At 47.7% G+C, this 22045-nt stretch overlaps 1 protein-coding gene across 1 annotated transcript in view; it reads right to left on the bottom strand.

The window, feature by feature from the left end:
• LOC144140289 (neural cell adhesion molecule 1-like) overlaps positions 1–21690 on the bottom strand; it is a 42745-nt gene extending 21055 nt beyond the window's left edge. The window contains exons 1-2 of the mRNA XM_077672294.1: positions 21390–21690; positions 11055–11253 (exon numbers count right to left, since the gene is read on the bottom strand). Coding sequence (XP_077528420.1) covers positions 11055–11253; positions 21390–21690 — 500 coding nt within the window. The remainder of the gene's footprint in view (positions 1–11054; positions 11254–21389) is intronic.
• Between the last annotated feature and the right edge of the window lie 355 nt (positions 21691–22045).

Genomic DNA, 22045 nt, shown 5'->3' on the forward strand with positions numbered 1-22045 from the left:
ATTTTTTGTACCGTACAGGGACCACGACCACAACGACAACGGCGATGTTTTTCGCACACTGGAGCACTTAAGGCTTTTGCCCTAAATGCTTTTCATTCGTGGCGCTGCAAAAGGAACAAACACAATGCGAATCTTTGAAGCTTCTTTCTCGCAACTGAGTGTAGTTCACTGCTTCTCATGTGTGTACAAAGTTTTTGTTTTGTTGTCTATTTTTTTATAACGGCATATTAACGGCAACATAATTATATGTAAGTATTTTTAATGCCAAAGCAAGTTAGCTAGGTTAGCTAAAAATCCCGGCTCCAAGGCCGACGAGGGGTACACAAAATGGCCGGAGCAAGGTGCACTTAATATGGTCTAGTGCTTTAAGCATACGAAACGCCTAAATAAAGGCTCTAAATGACGGCGTATTTTTAGGGGAAGCTCCGCCAAACAAAGCAGCAAATTTAGTTGAAAAGAAATGAAGTAAAGTTTGTGCTGGGTGGGACTCGAACCAGCGTCTTCTGAAATGAGGGACGGACACGGAACACGGCTGTTTTTTTCCTTCTTGAATGCATGGAAAGGTTAGGCGCACTCACGATCATGCATACCGACGAAGACGCAATAGAAAAGCTAGCAGGCATCGATGGAGAACCACAAAGTCCAACAGCGTTAGGCGTCCTTCAAAAGTCAGGCAGGCAGACACACGCATCCAAAAGTGGTTGTTTCATTTTTCAGTGGATCTACACCAGGTTTCTGATGTAGGTCCACTGAAAATAAGGGAGACAGCACTGAAGCGGTGCATGGACATGGGTTTAGACAGGGTCGCTGCGTCCTTCAAGAAACGTCAGCAAGGTAGTCTGTCGGTATTTCTTTCCTACAAGACAAGCAAGCCTGAATGCCCATTTAGGGTGATCGTCTCTGAGCGTGGCACTTGGCAATAGTCCGTAGGGATGCTCTTGCAGCGGGTTCTAGGCATGCTGCCGATCGATGACCCCTTTCCTGTTAGGACGGCACAGGATGTTTCACCCCTCCTAGAAAGGGAGGAACCACAGCGGTGGGCAGCTTTGCAATTGATCTAAAGGATCTATGCCACTGGCTGCTGCACGCCCTATACGTCTAGCAGTTGAAGAACGCATAGACTGCGTGTGCCATTCGATTTCAGAATGAATGCGGCATTTAGTGTACGCGGCTTCATTCAGCTGCTCTCACTTTACCTGAGCTCCACGTTTGAGGACTTTGACGACCGCCTCGATATCCAGAAAAAGGGTGTGTGCATTGGCTCTGCTATCGCCCTGAACTGAGTACCCTTGTGCTCGCCCGGCATAGCAGGGCGTTGGTTGTGGCTCTAAAGGACAGTGCGGCGCTAAAAGTGTTTGGCTTCGTCGACGACTTCCCCGCGCTGTACAAGCTGTCTGAGAAAGAGCAGGCGAGCGATGTTGATGACATTATGAGATTGTTTGCCCCGAAGCTTAGCGACTCCGATCTAACAGAGAAGGTGCCAACCGATGGCGAAGTACAGTTTTTAAATATGAGGTTGTTCTTGAAAGCAAAGCACCATTGTTGGAGCTAAGCGGCGCGAACTCAAAAGGGTTTCATGCCATTCCCGTCGGCGCACTCGAAGCTTGCGAAGCGAGGAGTGGCTACTTCTGCCTTACAAAACTCGCAGTAAAGGTCGTGCCGTCATCGGCTCCAGAGCCGCCTTGACGCCCAAACACGCCATACGCGTAGGGTGGCTTTCCTGATTCGGTACTCTGCAGCGTGGGCCACGAAATCTAAAAAGCACTAACAAACCCACCCCACGAAGAGGAGCCTCTATCAAGAGAGAGAAAAAGGATAGCCGTATCCCCTACATCCACGGTGTGAGCCACACACCCAAGAAAATAGCAGGGCAGTCGGGTGTTGACCTCGTGTTTTCTTATCCTAAGAAATTAAGTAGCCCTTCCTACAAAGTGAACTGTGAAAGTCCAGCGACAATAAACTGCGCGAATATTTTTTCGCAGACTCTTTTGTCGTGTTATTTGCAGAAAGATATTAAAGTCGGCAAGTTGGTTCTATTGTTTAAATCTGGCGCCATGCATTCACCTCTAAATTACCGTCCTATTTCTATAACAAGTGTTCCATGCAAGATTCTAGAGCATATAATATTATCCATGCTTACTAACGTTCTAGAAACGCATTCATTTTTTTCATTCAGTCAGCACGGCTTCCGTAAATCATTTTCTTGTGATACCCAGCTCATATCATTTACACATGACTACTGTGCCGCGTTAGATAATAGATTTCATATTGACACCATCTTCCTAGACTTTTCTAAAGCTTGTTAACCACCAATTACGTTGTCATAAATTAAGTGCCCTCAACCTTGACCGTAATATTATCTTGTGGATTGAAAACTTTTTGTCCAACTGAACACAATTTGTCTCTGCTAACAATTTTGATTCTGTGCTTGGTCCTGTCACCTCGGGGGTTCCTCAAGGCTCTGTTTTCAGACCTTTGCTTTTTCTGATCTATATTAATGACTTCCCTAACTCTGTAACATCCTCAATAAAGTTATTCGCCGATTAGTGTGTCATTTACCGTGTCATATCGTCAAATTCTGACACTGCAACATTACAGTCTGACCTAGATAAGATTTCTACCGGGTGTGATACTTGGAAGATGCGTCTTAACAGCCAAAAGTGCAAACTAATGAGAGTTTCCCGCAGTACTGCTCCGCCTAACTTACACAATTATCGCATTATGGATTCTGCACTCGAAGAGGTCACCTCTTATAAATATTTAGGCGTCTACGTAACATCTAACCTTTCCTGGCAAACTCACATTAACGATATCACTAACAATGCCAACCGCATGCTTGCTTACCTCCGCCGCAATTTCTCAGTGGCCCCAGTTAACGTAAAGCTACTTCTCTAGAAAACACTAATACGCCCTAAGGTTGAATATGCCTCTTCTGTCTGGGACCCTGGAGTATAATATCTAACAAATGCAATAAAATCTGTTCAAAATTGTAGTGTACGTTTCATTCTTGCTAACTATTATCGGAAGGCAAGTGTAACATCTATGAAGACCTTCCTCTCCTCTCACACCGTAGGAAACTAGCACGTTTAGTACTACTGCACAAAATTTACTATTACAATCCGGAATTAAGAAGTCAACTTTTCTCTGCACCTTCTTACATATCGTCTCGAACTGATCATCTCCATAAATTGTTCATTACGCAGTGCCGCTCGAATTTATTTTTCTACTCATTTATTCCAAAAACCACCACTGCATGGAACCACCTCCCCGGCTCAATTGCTAGCATAACCGATATGTCTGCATTTGAATATGCTATATAAAAACACTTTCGTCAATCCCCGTTTTTGTTTTCTTTGTTATTTCTCGATTTTTTCTGTTTTTGATATCCTTTCCTCTGTTTGCGTTAGTATTAACTCCACTCCCTTCTGTAACGCCTTCGGGCCTTGAAGGTACAATAAATGAAATAAAATGAAATGAAACCACAGCTGTTCGACATGCGGAATGAATGTAAGCTTTTCGTCGAATAAAATGCCTAAAAATTTGTGATCCATGTTCACAGGAATCGACACGCCATTACTGGTGATGTCTGGGTCTGGGAGGACCCCACGCTTCATGGAGAACACAACACAAGAGATCTTTCCAGGATTAATTTTAAAATATTTCTTGTCTGCCCAGCCGGCAAGTTTGTTGACGCCAAGCTTGACTTGGCGTTCGCAGCTTGATATATTACATGATTTAAAGGAAATTTGGACGTCATCTACATACATGGAATTACATTAAATCTACATACATACATGGATTGTAGGTGCAAGTGCATTTCCAAGAGAGTTCATCTTAACTCTGAAAACACTCAACACTCAACACTTAACTCAACACTCCACCCTGTGGCTCGCCATTTTCATGGACATGAACCTTTGACAGTGTAGACCCAAATCTCACACGAAAGTTTCTCTTCGAGATATAACTACGAAGGACGTTCAACATGTTGCCCGAACCACCGATTGACTTCAGGTCACTAAGGATGCCGTCACTTCAAGCGGTCTCATAGGCTTTCTCGATGTCGAAAAACACCGTAAGGCAAGACGGTTTATGCACGAAGGCATCGTTGATATATAATTCAAGAGCGACAAGTTAGCCTTTCGATGATCGGCCAACCCTGAAGCCTGCCTCGCAGCTCTCGAGAATACCGTTGTACTCCAAGAAGTACACGAGTCCTGTTGATCATATTCTCGAGAAGCTTGCACTGGCAGCTTGCGAGGGCGATGGGTCGATAGCTTGCGGACGTGGAAGTGTCCATCCCCTCTTTCAAGAACGCTACATATATGGCCGCCCTCCAAGACTTTGGAATGTCCCCGGAAGCCATACCTTGTAAAAGTGAAGGAGTGTAACAAGAGTGTCTGCATGTAAGTGCTGTATATGTAATGTTCTGTGGGCCTGGAGCTGAGGGTTTAGAGGTACTCAGCGCACCCCTCAGCTCATTAAGCAAAAACTCGGAGTTATAGGACGTGGTTAACTGTCATTGCCATGTAAAGTCTTCTTGTAGGTCGCGAGTTTGTGTTTCATGAAAGTGTTGGTGTAGTGTTGTCAACTGGACACGTGTTGGAACTGTTGTGCAAGTGTGTCAGCCTGGTCTTCTAGTGTGTTCCCTGTTGTGCTGACCAGACGCGGGGTGTGTTTTTGTTGTCCTTTGAGTTTGCGTATTCGTGACCATACCTTGCGTGTGTCTGTGTAAGAGTTTATTGATGTTACGAATGAGCGCCAACTATCTCGTTTCGCCTCACGTCGCACCGGTTGTGCAAACGACTTTGTCCGTTTGGGCAACAGGAGGTTAACAAACGTGGAGTACGACGAAGGATACCCCACGCCTTCTGGGCCGCTCGCGCCCGCCTACAGTCCTCGGTCCAGCACGGCCTCCTTTGATTGCGCGGGGCTCTAGAGGCGTGGAGAACGGACTGTTTGGCAGCGTCGAGGGTGTGTGCCGCGAGACGTTTAGCGGCTTTATCGATGTGTAGGTGTCTTATGGTTGTATAGTGCAGTTTGGAAGTCTCTGTAAATGTATTTCAGTTAGCCCTGGCTTCATTGAACCTGTTCTGGGCATGAGGCTTTGCCTATATTTGTTAGTGAGGTGGGGAAGTGGTCACTGCCGTATGGGTCAGTGCCCACACCCCTCTCGAGACAAGAAAAGGGAACTGCGGAGCCAGTAGCCAACTCAAGAAATGAGAGTGCGTTATGTCCTACGTAATGGTACGTAGGCTGTTTCTTGTTGACAAGACATGCCCCAGAAGAGGTTAAAAACTTCTCTATCAGGCGACCTCGGGCATCCATGCGAAAAGATCCCCAAAGAGGTCGCCTGTTAGGATGGATGGTTCAGGCAGCTGTTCGACCAGCGCCTCTAAGACAGAGCTCGAAAGTGCAAAATCAGGAGGAATGTATATAGAGCATACCGCTATCAACCTATTAAATATTATTGCACGAATTGCTATAGCCTCAAAGACCGAGTTCAAAGTTACAGAGTGGCATGCTAAGGACTTCCGGGCGATTTTGGCCACACCGCCTTAAGAATGTGTGAAGCCATCCCTGTCTTTTCTGGATGTCACGTAACTATTCAAGAAATTTGTGTGATTGGAATTCAAATGTGCTTCCTGAACACACATTACACATGGCTGATTAGCATGCAGTATTTCGTACACATCGTCAAGATTTTTAAGAAGGCCTCTGCAGTTCCATTGATTATGTTTTCTTTCCCATTATGAAGTGGTCGGAGCTACTGGAGTGTGTTGTTTATGTATCGCCTTTCGGGGCTTGTAGTCTTGGAGGGGGCTTTTTCGGCTTCTCTACAGGTTTGGATGCAGGGACCTGTTCCTTCCGCTGCGACAAAGGGATGAACGGTCCGACGTCCATCTCATCCTCGGATGTCCTAGGGGCGCCAGATGGACCAGGCCCCCTGGACTTGGCACCCAGTCGGGTGCCTTTTGTTTTTTTAGCCGCTATCGTCGAAGGTGTCAGGAGCACCACAAGTGGCACGGGCGGTACGGTGGAAGTGGGAGCCGATGGTGGACCTCCGGGTCCATCGGCTCCGCAGCCTCTAGTGGAAGGAGGGAGGGTGAGAAAGGAACCGCCGGAAAGGCATCGGTCCCGACGGTGACCGTTGCAACCCCAGCCGCTGCTGGCTCAGCAAGCGCTGTGGTGACGGGTAGGGCTTGCTGAGGCAACCCGATGGGGGGCGCGGGCGGGGCCAGGTCGGATTACCTAGAGTGAAGGAATGAAGGCGAATGAAGGCGAAGGAGTGAAGGCGAATTACCTAGAGTGAAGGAATATAAATATTTGGGAGCGTGGATAAACGAAGGGGATAACTACTTAAGAACTCACGAGGAGCAACTTAAGGTGAAGGGAAAGCGAAACGCAGCTATAATGAAGCATAGAGCTCTGTGGGGGTGTAACAAATATGAAGTAGTAAAAGGAATGTGGAACAGAGTAATGGTTCCTGGTCTCGCGTTTGCGAATGCTGTACTCTGCTTAAAATCAGACGTTCTATCAGGCCTTGAAGTAAACCAGAGAACGGTAGGACGTTTCGCCTTAGACGCGCATGGAAAAACAACTAACGGAGCAGTTCAGGGAGATATGGGCTGGTCGTCGTTTGAAGTTAGAGAATCTCAGAGTAAAATATGCTTTGAGATCGGGTTGAGGGCAATGGATCAATGAAGATTGTAGGTACCTATACTTGAAAAGCGTGGATACGCAGTGGTTAAGAAAGACTAGAAGCCTATCGATGAAATACGGAAAGAAAGTGGAGAATTCCAAACAGCTAAGGTAACCAAAAAAGAGGCAAGGCAGATTAAAACGAATAAATGAAGGGAAGAAATGTAAGCTAAAACGTCGTTAGAGATGTACAGGGCTGAGAAATTGAACATCAGAAAGAAAAATTTCTACAATAATTCCCAGGCCAGTGCTTTGCTTTTTGAGGCTAGAGAAGGTTGCCTGCGAACTAAGAGTTTTGTGGGGAAGTATTCACAAAATGATGGGGTATGCGTGGTCTGCGGAAAAGAAACAGAAACTATGCGGCACATAGTGTTAGAATGTGAGGGTATCCATCCAAATTTACATGAAGGGAATATTGGGCTTCTAGAAGCCCTAGGATTTAAGGGTATCACAGAGGAACTTAAAGTCAAGGCAGTCGAGGGGACGAAAAGAAGATTAGAATGCTGGTGGACGAAAAGCAGAGAGGGAATATTGCCTAGGACAGTTACCACCTGTAGCAGGGGAAAAAAGTATGTCGTGCCTAATAAGCTTTAGTGCCTGCCGTAAGCAGCGCTAGTATTAAACCAAGAGTGTAAAACATGGTTATATTAGTCCTTTTCTGTAAGATGACATGTCATCACCCCGCTTCAAAGGGGAAACCAATAGCAATCATCATCACCATCATGATCGGACTCGCGTTACTGGGTTTCCGCCGAAACCAGACGCCGCTGTGCCCCCCGGCGAGCCGCGTCGGCGTACCTCCCAAGGGGGAAAGAGGCGAACCTCTTCTGCGCCTCCTGGAAGGTGAAGTTTTTTGTGACCTTTGTGGTTAATATTTCTTTTCAAGCTGGAACTTCTCGCATTTTGTGGAGTACGCAGCGTTTGGATCCTGACAGCTAATGCGAAGGAGTTGTTGTGAGCTACAATTATCTGTGGGATGGCCATGTTGGGTGCACTTGGCACAGGTTATATGGCCCAGACACGGGTTAGTACCATGCCCGAACCACTGGCACTTCAAATCCACGGGTTCGGGATGTACGCTCGGACGGAGCACCGGATGAAACCAGAATTGATGTGATCTGGAAGGACGAACCGGTCAAATGTCAGGATGATATGTCTAGTGGGTACTACCTAATCATTTCTTCTTATGGCAATGTGCCTCACAGTCGTCACACCTTCAATTTTCAGGCCTTCAAGAAGATCGGCCTCTGCCTCATTTGCTAGATCTAGCTCCGAGATCACGCCCTCCGAGCTTTTTGAGGCTGCGGTGGGGCATGACCTTGATGTCGAGATCGGCAATTCGGGTCTGCTTCAGGAGTTTTGTGGCCTCCTGTTGAGTGGGTACCTCGACCAAGATCTTATCGGTTCTTTGCTTCTTAGCTTTATATTATCCTCCTATAATCCTGTGCAAAAACTATGAAATCAAGAACACGGACTGTGAAGCAATAGGCCTGGCTTGTTCCATAGATTCAATTACCAAGAAGTGGGTGTAGTTATCAGGTTTCTGGATTGTCATAGTAAAAGGGGTGGAAACGATATTTAGGTGCGGCCGCTTTTAGGGGGCCCATCATTAGTTATGGGGAATTTAGATAAAACCATACAGCATGTGTAAACGCAGCAAGAAAGGGGGGTACTTTCTTCGCTCTCGTTACCCTGATACCGCGAGAGGTCCCGGAGCTCCCTCCCTGGTAAACAGACAGGGATCCCGTCCGCCGCAGCTTGGCCTGGGCTCCAACAGCCACCGTTTGAGGTTTCTACCCTTCACCTTAAAACATATCGCCACGGTTTGATGCAGCTTGTGTTTGGGGGCTCGGGGTCCGCGGTGTTACCAATAGCGTCAGCAAGATTACTCAAGGTGCCCCGTCCGGGGAGGAAGAAACCAGTTGTTCCTGCACGTAGGTTCCCATTCAAAATCCCTCTGAAATGTAGCAAAAACTATGTTGAGCCCTAACTTTTTATCACTCACAGTGAAGCACTTAAGCGCATCAAGAAGATTTGCAGCAAGAAAGACATTACACACTTTTGCACGTGCAAACACAGAGAGGTCTCACCCTTTCCATGCCTGCGACGCGCGCTTAGCTTGCGTGAATGTTGACGACAAATCAGGCCCCGTGTTTCGTATTTGATGCAAAGGCACTCCTAGGTAATGAAGTGGGGCACTATCGCAAATTCAAGCGATTCTGGATGCTTTCGTTAACCATTGTCCGACACAAAATCTCTTAGTTTTTTCATTTAAAACCCACTCCCGACACTTTATAGAACTGCTTAGTCACTCTAAAGGCTTCCTGGACACTCCTTTTGTCAGCGCAAAAGTACGGTATATCATAAGCATAAGCAAGCACCGTTACATCGCACGATTGTCAGCACAAAGATTTCCCTCATTGAATCTGCTGAACGCTGCGACAAAGAGGCTAGATGTAGAATGAGAGCAGCAAGAGTGACTGGGGCAGCCTTGTCTGACAAACGACTTCATGGGAGTCGACTTAGACAGAATGCAATTGAAGATAAACTGTGCAGTGCACTGATAGCACAGCTTGATGCCTTTACACAACACTTCGCCTATGTTGACTGCTGCCATACTTGAGAATAAGAAATCGTGAGAGATTCTATCAAAACCTTTTGAAGGTCAATTGTATTGTGGCCACATGATCCACCGAATCAGACATGAACTCGAAGATGGAACGAGCAATATGAATATTTGTGTGAATACTCCTGCCCCGAATACAGCAAGTTTGGTGGAATCCCACTAAACCAGCCATTACAAATTAAAGGCGCCTAGATAACATTTTTGCAAATATTTTGTAGTCAACTTTGCACAGAGAGATTGGTCGATAACCCTCTAGAGACCTCAGTTTCTTGCATTCGCCGTTGTGGGGATTAGCACCCTGTGTGCTGAATAAAAGGTTGGCGGCCGTAACTACCTCCGAGGGAACTGGAGCAAGGATACGACAAAACGTCTGAGGCCCCGAGTTTTTGCTAGTCTGACGCGCGCATATGGCATCCTCAATTTCTTCCAGTGTAATAGGCCCTGACACCATCATGCACTTGTCCTCTGTAAGCTTAGGAAGTAAGCCAATCAGAGAATGCAACTTTAAATCCTGAGCATTAATACTGGACCGACCATGTTATCTGAAAAAAAGGGAAGTTCTTAAATGGATTCCAATTATCTACTTGGGCACGTGTATTTGAGGTACTTCTATAGCAGAAATTAGAGCATAGTACCTCCACAAGCAACAGCTAGGTAGGTAACGAAGCAAATATCCGCTAATGGCATAAGTGAAGGAATGTCAAGGGCGACCTACCAAGTAAGTAACCCGCCGCGGTGGCTTAGTGGCTAAGGCGGTGCGCTGCTGAGCACGAGGGCACGGGTTCGATTCCCGGCCGCTGTTGCCGCTTTTCTGATGGAGGTGAAAAGCGAAAACGCCCATGTGTACGAGATTTCGGCGCACAATAAAGGTCCCAAGGTGGTCAAAATTATTCCGGAGTAATCCACTACGGCGCGCCTCACCGCCTTTGTTGCGTCGGCGCGTTAAACCCTACAATCAATCGATTTAGCAAGTAAAGGCAAGACGAAGAAAATATCCTAAAGCTTAAAGGATGATGAGAAAACACGACAGATCCAAACCATAGTAAACGAGCCACCATACGCACCATATGACCGTGCGTAGAACGAACGCGCTACCTTCCAGGCTATGCTTGTTGCAAAAATGTTATCCGTCCAGTGGAAGCAATGGACTCCGTGAAGTGCGGTTACTATTAAAGGGAACCGGCGAGCGTGTGGCCGCTGCGCTGCGCGAAGCGCCTGCGCCGAGACGTGGGGAGAGTAAGAGACTGCGGGCGCATGCGCGCTTATCACACAAGACGGAAGAAGGCGCTCTGTCGTCTGCCCGAGTCCTTCGCCGCGCCGCTCAGCATTCTTCGAGTGCGAAATTCCTCAGCTATCGCAAGCTGAGAGGCACAGTGGAGCGCCAACGCAGACGACAGAGCGGCTTCTCCCGCCTCGTGCGGTCAGGGCGCGTGCGCCGGCAGTCCCCTATTCTCGCCACATCTAGGCGTCTCGCGGAGCGCAGCGGCCACGCGCTCGTCGGTTCCATTGAACAGTGGGCCGCACCGTGCATCAGCAGAAGCTGTGAACATGGCCGCGCACATAATACCAGCCAATTCGTTCCACATTTCAACGCTAATGGTTTCGCATGGGGCCCATCCAGAGCATTGCTTAAATGTTCTGGATTTCGTTGCCAAGAGCCTTTTGCTCTCTTTCTTGATTTGAAAGACGGATACCTGCAAACCGTTTGGGCGCACACAGGGATTCGTACCTCGCACGACGCAAGTGCAGCCTGCGGCCGTCAGCGGACGGCTGCACAAAGGGGTCGCCTCGGTGGCTGACTAGACGGCCCGCCTTGAGCCAGCGCACCGAGGGCGGAGGCACGCCCCCCACGGGACACCGAAGCCAGGCCTCCCGATGAAGGACGGCCACCACGCTCTGCTCGTCGCTCGTCTCCAACTTCGGGGGCACTGCCGAGCCCAGGAGAGATTCTGTAAGCACTGAGTTAATGGACATCACCTGCTCCAGTCTACGTACTCCTTGAATCCACTGTGCTGCACAGCCAAGCGACGAATATTAACACACGATGCAGTCGCAAATAGAAAAAAATGTCAACCCTATCACTTAGCAGCTCTAAATTTATGGAAGCAGTGTTTGATGCAAATGATCAGGTTTTCCACACAGATGTGTCGCCGTCGACGAGCCCGATGCACTAATGCATGTCAATAACAACCATTCAATAAAACACTAAAAAGGTAACAGGCTCCCGAGCTATGGGGAAGAACTTCACGAATCTGGTGTTTACTTCCAGCGAATTCTCCTCTGTTTCAAATAATTACTAAGAAAGAGATTCGCGATTCACATTAAGCAGAAAGCGAACGCATCTTTGTGTGAAAATGGTAGAAGCAAAAAATTACGGGCATGAAAGGTTATCTCGTGGTCTAGAGTTTCCTTTTCTAAACTTAAAAAGACGTTCTTGGCCTCTTCTAGGAAGCACTCGCAAATAATGAAAAGTGAGCTAACTCTGTCACTGAAAAGAAAAATCTCCAGCCAGTGCATACTGCCGGTGATGGCATACGGAGCTGAAGCTTTGCGCCTTACTAAACAAGAAGAAAGAAAGCTTAGGTCGGCTCGACGGGCCATGGAACAAATGATGTCTGGAATAACACTCAGGGGCAATAAACCTGGATCACTGAACAAACTAGAATTGATGACGCCATTGTTCAGACAAAGAAAAAGAAATGGACTTGTGCTGCGAATGTAGTAAGACGACCCGACAATTGTGGGACGAATCGAGTAACACTGGATACCAAGAGATGGGTCTAAAAGAAGCGGAAGGCGCAGGACATGAGGTCAACGACAGAGCCCTTCGTCCAGCAGTACACCTGAGCAGGCTGAGGATGATGATCTCGATTTTTTTCGTTAGAGGAACGTTGTAAAGCACCTCCTTCCAGCAGAGGGCCTTTCCGGCAAGTGATTTTTATGTGTCCCACACTGGAGGACCTGAAGGTGGTTCAGACTAAATTTATTCATTTGTTTATTTTAATACTTACAGGCTCGTGATGGGCATTGCATGTAGAGGTGAGCGAAAAAGGAGAACACAACAAAAGCAGAACAATTAACGGAAGGCATATTTTGTCTTGCCAATGCACGTCGTATTTCTCCTTCTCTTTCCTTTAAAGGAGCACTGACGCCAAATTTTGACGCCTAAAGAATGATATAATTGGCTTCAGTAGTTTGTACAGATCCCTCACAGAAATTGTTGCTGCGATCGGAGGCCGCAATTGCAACGAAAATCGATTTTAATTGTCCAGGCGGTGAGCTACCACAAATCGGGAACACTAGCGAAATCGGTATCGGCGTGGCGACACATTGTCCGGCGTGTCTGGTCGGTTCAAGGCGACGTCGTATAGTCGTTTTTGGAACCGGAAACGATAGCCTGCGCTGCTGTTGTCGGTGGTCGGCGTTTCGATAGGAGGCTGGGCATTGCTTTGTGAGCAATGCTTGTAAACTTTGCGCACTTTCCGTGTTCGACGTCTTTGGTCTTCAGATCGTGGCCGGCGCATGGTGTTCCCTTGCGCTGGTGCCGAAAAGTGCGCGGTGTCTTATCTGAGCGGCCTGTGTGCATTGCAGAGCTCGCGAAAGTTCTGCGGATTGCATGCTCGCGGAATGCGAAGTACTTCTCATTGGAAGCCTGTCTGAGGAAATCAACGACGACGCCAAGATGCATTATTTTCCACGCGACGACGTGCAGCGCGATAGGTGGACTGAGTTCGTGTGCGGCGACGGCCGCAAGAGCTGTCGCCCAAGCCAGCGAGCAGAATTTCCTCTTTGCACTTCTCGGCTGCTACCTGCAGAGACTGAAGTTGACGGAGGAGCTGCAGTAAAAGCGGAGTGGAAGCTATTAGGCAGGTTTAGAATAGGAGAAGCCAGCGTTCGGGGCCCCAAGAAGTAACGGGAACCCAAAAGCAACGCTCTCGCGCGCGGCGAGTTTCAGAAGAGGGGTGTCCTCACCAGCCCCGCAACACTTGGGTTGCTCGGGCCAGCTTGGGTGTTGGGAACTTTGGGCTTAGCATCGTGGCGAATATTTCATCGCCATTTTCTGTACAACTGCGAATGACCATCCGTTACACAATTTTTCACTTCACTATCATCTCTTTTTTCACATGTGGAACTTTATTGTGGCTATAATTGCCGTTTGAGCGATCGGTGATCGAGACATCGGCCGTGGCCTGTTTTTATTCTACCGTGTAGGTGGCGCCATCTTTGGGTCGCTCGCCGCACCAGTGCCAAGTCCGACCGCCGAACCTCCGCTGCCGGTCAGCGTAGGCTTACCCACGGAGACAGAATTATTCAGGAGGCGCAACAGGGCCTGATCCGGCAGCGCGATAAAGTCACGGCGCTGGGCACTAAAACTGGGCACGGCCGCGAGGCGTCAAAGGGAGGCGTCAAAGGGAAAATGCGCGCAGCGCGGTTTCCGAAGAGGTTCGCCGGTTCAAGGTCAGTCAGCGCATAGGAGGCTGCCGTTATGGGCAGACGACGCTGACAAATCCTTCAAGCGACTGGACTTTCATTGGAGTCGGTCTGCGGCGGGAAAAATCTTCGCGTTCCAAACATCTTTGGCTTTGAGTTTTTAAAAACGCGAAACCTACAGTTGAGAAGCTAGGTATGATTAGTTCCAGTAAATGATGGTTCTTATCCTCTATGCCATTAGTTAATATTTAGACTGCCCTAACTTCCCCGCCCTGCCTTTTATAGTTAAGGGCATCGATTATGATCGTTGGTGTTAACTGTGACCACCTGCGATATTATCGCTTCCGGTGTCTGACGATTCGTGGGCCGCTGTCATGGAGAAAGTATCCGTCCTCCGTGGACGCTGGTAAAAAAAGTGCGCGCTGTGCACTACGCCTACTTCTGTGTCCTGTGCGTCAATTTCAAAACATAACGACTCATTCTTTTCTTTTGTGGCGGCTGCTGCTGCTGCTGCTATCTCCGTTTTCCGGAACGTGCTAATTCATCATTTACCACCCTGCTTTTCCAAGTCTGCGATATCACATTACTAACTCATTGCTAATCCTTTTGGCAACGGCTCCACAGTTTCATTTCGGAAGCTCATGTTCCATGCCAGGAATTCAAGCACCAACTGAAAGGATAATGAACACGCGCCGCCGAAAAAGACGCAAAGAAATGTTGAACTTACAATTGTTTTTAATGCACGTATGAAGTCTATGCAGGAGGCTGAACGAGAAAAAAATTACGTGTTGTTGTTGTTCTGTGGTTCAATAGTAAGCAAGAGAAAAGAAACAGAAAAGGAACCATGCTTGCACAACTTCGCAAAATCCCATTTTCTAGCACAACCATGTGTCATCTGCTAGCCGCGACATCTTCTTCTGCTGGGATGATTTCTTGTTGTTTCGTGCTTCATTTGTGCAGTGTTGCCTCAGGCGCATTCCAACGCATTCCCATGTGCTATGGCGTCATTTCTGGGCTCAGAGCATGGATACGTTAGATCGAAATTTTTCAGGACATGATCAACAGTTCTCCAGAACACGTCATAGTTATCCTTGTTCTTAGAGAAGTCTTCCGCACAACGAATCAGCTCGTACAGCCGTGTATTGGGATGAGTCAAACCCCCTCTTGGTTTGTGTAGTGTTAGAGATGCTTGGGGTAATTTTGGTGCCACGGAAGAAAGTGACTGCCTGCAGAGTTCACAGGGCAGCATCGTTTTCATCCTCCTTGAGAGGAACCCTGTAATATAATACAGGACCACATCGGCGACTTCTGCAGTGGTTTCGTTATCCTCGACAGTGTCATCCCAGTCTGCTGTTTCGATAAGCCTATGTAACTTTGCCTTAAGATGTTCCAGATGTAAAGGGTCAGTAACAGCTTTCTGAAAGATTTTGCGGAATTGTGAGAGAGCAAGGGCTGAATTTTTTTCAATCACTTCACAGTTTCCGAATTTGGGTGGTTTTAGCAGGCTGTAGACGGAAACCATGCGGTACAACTGCATGAACGTTGGCATGTCCGGATGGTCATTGTCACAAGCTGCTTGTCTTGCCTTTCCAAAGGATCTCTCAAGAGGGTCCTGATTGAATTTCGCCGTCAGGACGTATTTCAAATTGCACTTGCTTAACAGATACTCTGTGAGCTCGAGTGCACAAAGCATCGTGACAGGAAGGCCTTCCGCAGTTTGAGTGAGAAAACGTTCTTTCATAATGACGCCTGAATGAAGTTCCCGTTCCCAGTCGTCAAGCCACTGCACTGAGTCTTTGATCACAGCGAGTTCAGGGCTGCTATTTCGCACTCCTTCTGCTGGATTCCGTCGGTTCATAGCATCAAAAAGTTCGTTCATCCTTTCCGGGAAATGTATTGTTCCTGTGGCATCACGGAAATTCATAACATTTTGGTCAGCGTACAATTTGAGAACCGAAGACATGGACTGGCTGTAGTCTTGCGTTGCCAGTTTTACGCGTATGAGCTCTATTTTTGATGGGTATTTGTGGTATTCCGTAATCTTCGGGCACACTTTTAAGCCCCCCGCGTTCTTGCAGTCTTCCTTATTCACAGCCGTGTACAAAGACCACTTCACCCAATGAGCATTCACCTTGAGAAGGCGCTTCTTAAGTAGTCTGTTCCTGATGCACTTGAATAGATGCGGCACATGAGAAAAAACGAATACCTTGCGCTCCCCACATAAAAGGTGCTCGAAAAAATTCTTCGCCTCATCGAGTTTCCCGCTGACGCACAGGTGCGTCCACATTTTTCTATTAGTTGCCGCTTCGTCACAGACATTTCGAGCAAGACAATCGCTTAAACAACCAACTGGCTTTAAACAACCAACCAACAACCAACTCACTGTGGCTTTAGTTGCTCCCTTTGATGGAAATACACCAATCGGTTGCGCATAACTGTCCCCAAATGTGCAAAACATAAACACCAGTGCATGATTTGCCAGCTCGGAGCATTGCTGATATTCCTCACCGTAGTCCATGAGACCAGTGTACGTTAGCGTTTTGGAGTTGACACTCTTACGCTCCCTGACCAGGATACCGTCAAACAGAAGCATGCCATGTCTGTCGAAGTCAGTTTTCGAGTCCAGCTTGGCTTTTAACGCTTCAAAAAAACTGGCATCAAAATCACATTGCATTGCAACCATGGCGAGATATTTTCTGATTGTTTCCACGCAAGGCAGAGGCAAAACGTTCTTGTGGCGCAGAAATCTGTAGCCGGAGGACGTCCGGTTGTGCCGAAATAGGCAAAGTAACAACCAGTCTTGATTGTAACGCATTTCTTGTTTCCACACAGTTTTAGCAGCTTTTACACATTCCTTCAGGAGCATACTGTGCGTCTCTGGAAAGCATGCATTTTGCATGCACTCGTCCAAGCTGTTCTCGTCCACTTCTTCCAACTGCTCTTTGCATTTCACTAGGTCAGCTTGGAGTGCTTGCTTCCACTCTAAAAGTCGTTTCTTCGAGCGGTAGCAGGCAGTATACCGCCTTCTCAAGGCTTCATCTTATTTTTTTTGCTGGACTCAAGGGGAAGTCGTACTCGGGTCTTGCACTTTTTCTTTCGACCTTTGTGGACCCGTGATGTGTTGGACAACGTCTTACACGCAGTGCATTGATCTTCTAGGCAATCAAGGAGAATTGAGCATCTTCTATGCCGCTAAAATCCAGTCGCATCGACGGAGCCGCATTCGAGTGTGATCCCGGGAAATTTTTCTGTGCCGTACCGCCGCGACATACATGCTTCTTGTGGAAAGTATCGAGCATTTGCGTAACGTCAATGACATGCTAGGTATCTGTGCGAACGTTCACTACCATGCTGTTGACCTCGCACTGTAGGACGTGCTCCGTCACATTTACGATCCCTTTGCAAACAGTGAATTCGAGACTTTTGTTTACAAACAACGGGATTGTTGGTGATGGCTTCTTCATCTCTACAAAGCAGCTGCTGACTGCTCCTTCTACGATGTCTTGTCGGCTCCAAGCAACGCCGGGCGTGACAATTTCTCGTTCGCCTACTAACTTACGTAACGAGCACATCTCAGGTGACTTCAATTTCGGAGTCTCAATTTGCGGATGCACGTCAACGACATCAGAAGTAACGGCGCAGAGTCTGTCATTCGTTCCAACACCGCAAATGCCGCTGCTTGTTCCCTCACAGTTCGAAGCACTGGTGCTAGCGCTGCCGACCGCGGGTTACAGGACACACCGCCTCATTTTCCTCACCGTCTCCAATACCGTCCATGCTTGCATCTTCGACAACCGACGTCTCCGTCTTGGCATGCTTCGTGCACGTCACGACGGGTCCAGTTGGCTTTCTCTTTTTGCAATCAGAAGACAAATGGTTGGGACAGTTCGGAAATATTGACGGCACGGCATCTGGTCACAGGACAGGCCGTTTATGCTTGTCTAGAAGGACATCGCCACCAAGCCCGCCGTAATACCATCGCCTCTCTATGTCGCTCTCCGAGAAGTGCTTTTCGCAAACATAGTCATGAGACTGAGCTCCGGATCTTTTCTGGGAATAGCACGAGCCCACACTTCCAATCGCACTGCGTCACTGGGAACTTTAAAGATAATTACTTTTTCTCTTAAAAATCCAACTGCGCGCAAATTAACGAGGACGTGAACACACTGAAGACACCACAAGCGCAGTGGTGTCTTTCGTGTTCACGTCCTCGTTAATTTGCGCGCAGCTGGATTTTTAAGATGCGTCAATACCAACTTGCCCAACTTTCGACCCTTTTACTTTTTCTCTGCGGGATGCGTAGCCACTGTTGCAGTTCGGCACGACACATTTCCGCCCCATCCTCAGGAAGCAGGGATGGGAAACACGCCTTTGTGTAACAAGAAAAGCGCATGCAAATCTGAGAAGCCCGCGAGGGGCGAGAGCGGCAGGAGTGAACCGCTCGTGGCGAGAAGGCGGCGTCGGCAGTCGTCGTCTGCTCCGGGATTCCATCTAGTACTTCGTCTGAAGTGCGCTACGCCACGTAACCAGGGCAGAATTTGTTAATAACTGCTGCTAAAATGTCCAGCACTTCTATTATCTATTTTACAGAACGAAATCTGGCAAGTTTTAGAATATTTTCGACGATATTACGATTTTTGCCCGTCGCGTCAATAGAAGAACGTGTGAACAATGGCAACGCGCTTGACGCGTCATGAGTTGTGCTGCTCAACAAGCTGCATTTCCTCCCCGCCAAACAGTGACATTAACGCGCCGCGCGCCTGCGCTGTCCCAGGCCAGGGGTTTCTCCTCCTGAAATACTTCTTCCTCCGTAGGCTTACCACCGCGGCAAATATCTCATCGCCACTTTTAAATTCAGCGATGATAACAATCCCTAACACAAATTTTCACCATGCTAACATATTCTTTCGGTTCGAGCCGCAGCAATATGAAAAAACCGACGGCGGTGGAGACGTCGCCGACCTAATCGCCTCATCTGGGGCCAAATAAAGTTGTTTGTCTGCCTGTCCGGCGGCAACGACTCACCCGAGTCTAAGAATTCAGAAGACATGTCGACTGCGCGGGTGAGTGCGGACCACGTGCCATCGTAGCAGACGATGCGGCAAACGTCCCTGATGTCACGGAAACCATGACATCACATTCTCGGTCTTGCCATTTGGCCATCTGGCCATTTGAACGGCCATTTGGCGTGCGACGACCGAATTTGAAACTCATTGGTTATAAATTATTGCGTTATAATTAATTCTACGGTGGAGGCTGAACGCTTTTGGTTCAATTTTGTTAATTGCTGGACAAATAGGTATTCTTTACACCATGAAAGCCGGAAGCGAGAAATTTAGTGTCAGTACTGCTTTAAGAGGGCACAACTGAATGCAACTGGAAAGTTCATCCGGACACAAAGGAACTAAAAGATGCTAATAGAATTAAATCATACGTTTTACACATAACGACGCAAGAAAAATGTCATTGGGCAGATCGAAAATTTTCCCATCTTTCTGTGCATCACGACAACCGGATTACACAACCGAGAAAGAAAAAAAACAAATCAAGGCAAATGAAAGCGAAAATGAACCTAAATTTTCTAACATTTTCTACTAGCACATTTTCTACAGTTTAGCCATTTACGTTTCGGTGATCAATGATCATTTACGTTTCGGTGAACATGATTTCAAAGAACAGGAGTTAGTAAGTGAAAAAATACTTGGGTGTAGGAGGTTCAATTCCTGAATAGGTAAAACTAAGGGAACTTCTGGTACTTTTGGTTTCAGGGAAGATACGGATAGCTTTTTCCGCATAATCTGTTCAGGAGCAAATGGGGTGAGCCAGAATCGTGTTCGACGACTTGAAGGCTGAGGACATGCAACGTGGCCTGGCTCTTCCGGGCGAGGCAGCTTGCTAAAGCAGCGGAAAAACGATGCCTCCTTTCGGTGTCGAGTCTAGCCGGGCCAGGGGAATCGGAGAGTCCTTTGAGAGCAGATGCATACGTGGGGTAAATATGAGCGCGCGATGAATCCTGCAGCTTTCTTCTCCACGGCTTAGAGGGAGTAGATAAAAGTAGCCTGGTGTGTATTCCACACACTGACGTATCCTCTATTGTTGATTTATTCTATACGTACGCATGCAGATTGGGAATGCTGTTGGCGTTGGCTTCAAAACGGCGGTTTTTAGGAAATCCGAGCTGTTTAAAGGCTCTGTCATTGATACAATGTATGTGAGTGCTCCAAATTAAATCAGACGCGAAAAAATACCTGAATATTTAAAAGTAGACACCCTTTCAATTTTACTGCCCTCGATGTCACATTGACAGGAAGGCGTGCTTAGCAGTGCAGAAAATGTCACGTGTGTCTTTGTTGATGCACTGATCTACATTTGCCAGCAAGAGTACTATGTTGTTAATTTTAACTGCGAAGCTGTTTAGCAAATCGCAACTTTTCCTGTCCGCTGTTTAAAATACGAAGAAAATGCCGAGCGCCCCCACCCAAGCGCCACCACCTAAGCGGCGACCGCCCTGCAGTTAGGAAAAACAACAAAATGGCGAGCGCTCGTGTGTGCGTGCTTCGCGCCGAACGCCCAGCGTCCCCGGTGCGTGTTTGTCAAACCAAGAATTCCCACTTAGGGGGACGAACCAAAATTTGGCAAAAAAAGCATTCACTGTAATCGGGGCAACACTTGCTCGGAACGAGAACGATGCGCCATAGCGGGATTCCCAATGAGTGGCACTTCCCAAAGAATGAAGGAAGCTCACACTTATGGCAACACTCATAGATTAAAGACCATTCAGGCAGCGGAAAAATTAGGGTTGATATCGTAATTTAAATCTGAATCAATTTGATTGTATAGAAGTAAATTATTTTCTCTTTGATGCGCCAGAACATTAGTTAATATTATTTGTTCAAGTATTCAGCAGTGAAGTGACGTAGGATGGGCAGACATTGTTTGGATTGTGGTTATCTCCTCCTTTACGTAGCGGTTTTACATGCACATTTTTCCCATTGCCGGGTATGCCACTCATGGCCAGTGACTGCTGAAAAATGAGTGATAAATATACGTTCAATATGGGTGATGCTATTTGCAAGGGCTTCATGCCAATACTAGAGGACTGGAGGGGGGGGGGGGGGACGAGTAATTGCCTTCAACACACCGTTTGGGTTATGGTTAGCAGGGAATCAAAATTAAGGCATGTGACTCAAGAGGGATTCTTGTACCGAAAGGTAGTTTATCCGTAAACACGTTACTAAAATGCCTGTTGAAAAGCTCCAAATAATATGCATGAGAAAGAGTGCTGCCATATTTATCGGTAAGGCTTGGTACCACGTGATTTTTTTTCGTGTTACCGGCACGCCATTTTTGGAGCAGTTTCCTGTATCGTGTTGTCGGTATTTAAGGAGTAGTAGTTTCTCATGAATCCGCAGTACGTAGCCCGAACATTTATTGATTTTTTTTAACTACCAGGAGATAAGAAATTACGTTTCCTCTTACAACATCTCGCACTATTCTACCATCATCGCGTGTTTTAACCTTCTGAGGTAGTTGCAACACTGCTCAACAAAGTGCGGGGTTAGGGATGGCCCAGGGTTCATGGTGACAACTGCTCAAAAAACACCTTATGCGCAATTCATGTGGCAAGACCGACCCGTGACATCGAGCGTGAAGTCGACCTGAGCGGTTCCGGCTGCATTTCTGGCGATGCAGGTGAACTTGCGGTCACGCAGCTGCGCGCTTCTGATCACCAGCGAGTGCAGGCTGCCGCTGGACTCGAGGCGCGGATCGTCCGGGGAGAGCACCTCCGAGCCCCGCATCCACACAATAGTCGGCGGGGGCCTGCCCTGGGCGGGGCAGTGGAGCGTCGCCCGAGCGCCTTCCACTATCTTCAGCCGCGTCGTCAGGTTCCGCCTGCTTATCGACGGCGGCACTGGAAACAAAGAAGCCGTCATGAAGCGCCACCTGTCTCTTCGTAACGCCTTCAATAGCGACTAGAGGACTAGAAATGGAACAAGTTAAGAATACAACATTTTTCTCGTACCCGTAGCAGTAGTCATTGCTATCCAAATGGCCGGAGGAAAATGCTCTCGAACACGGAGTCGACCGTAACGAGGTTCACTCAAACGGGGGTTTTACACACGGAAGCCACACCTCGGTCCTCGATCATCACACGTGCCGTTGTGGAGGGACACCTGATGTCATTTGGACATTTTTAGCGTGTCCAGGAATCTCGAAACATGGGTGTATTCGTTTTCCGCGTGCAATGAAAAAAAGCAACCCCAACTGCCGGCCCGACTAGCGAGCACG

Source organism: Haemaphysalis longicornis, unplaced genomic scaffold (assembly GCF_048455015.1).
Source record: "Haemaphysalis longicornis isolate Haplotype H1 unplaced genomic scaffold, Haemaphysalis longicornis Haplotype H1 scaffold_1, whole genome shotgun sequence".
In the NCBI taxonomy this organism is placed as follows: Eukaryota; Metazoa; Arthropoda; class Arachnida; order Ixodida; family Ixodidae; genus Haemaphysalis; species Haemaphysalis longicornis.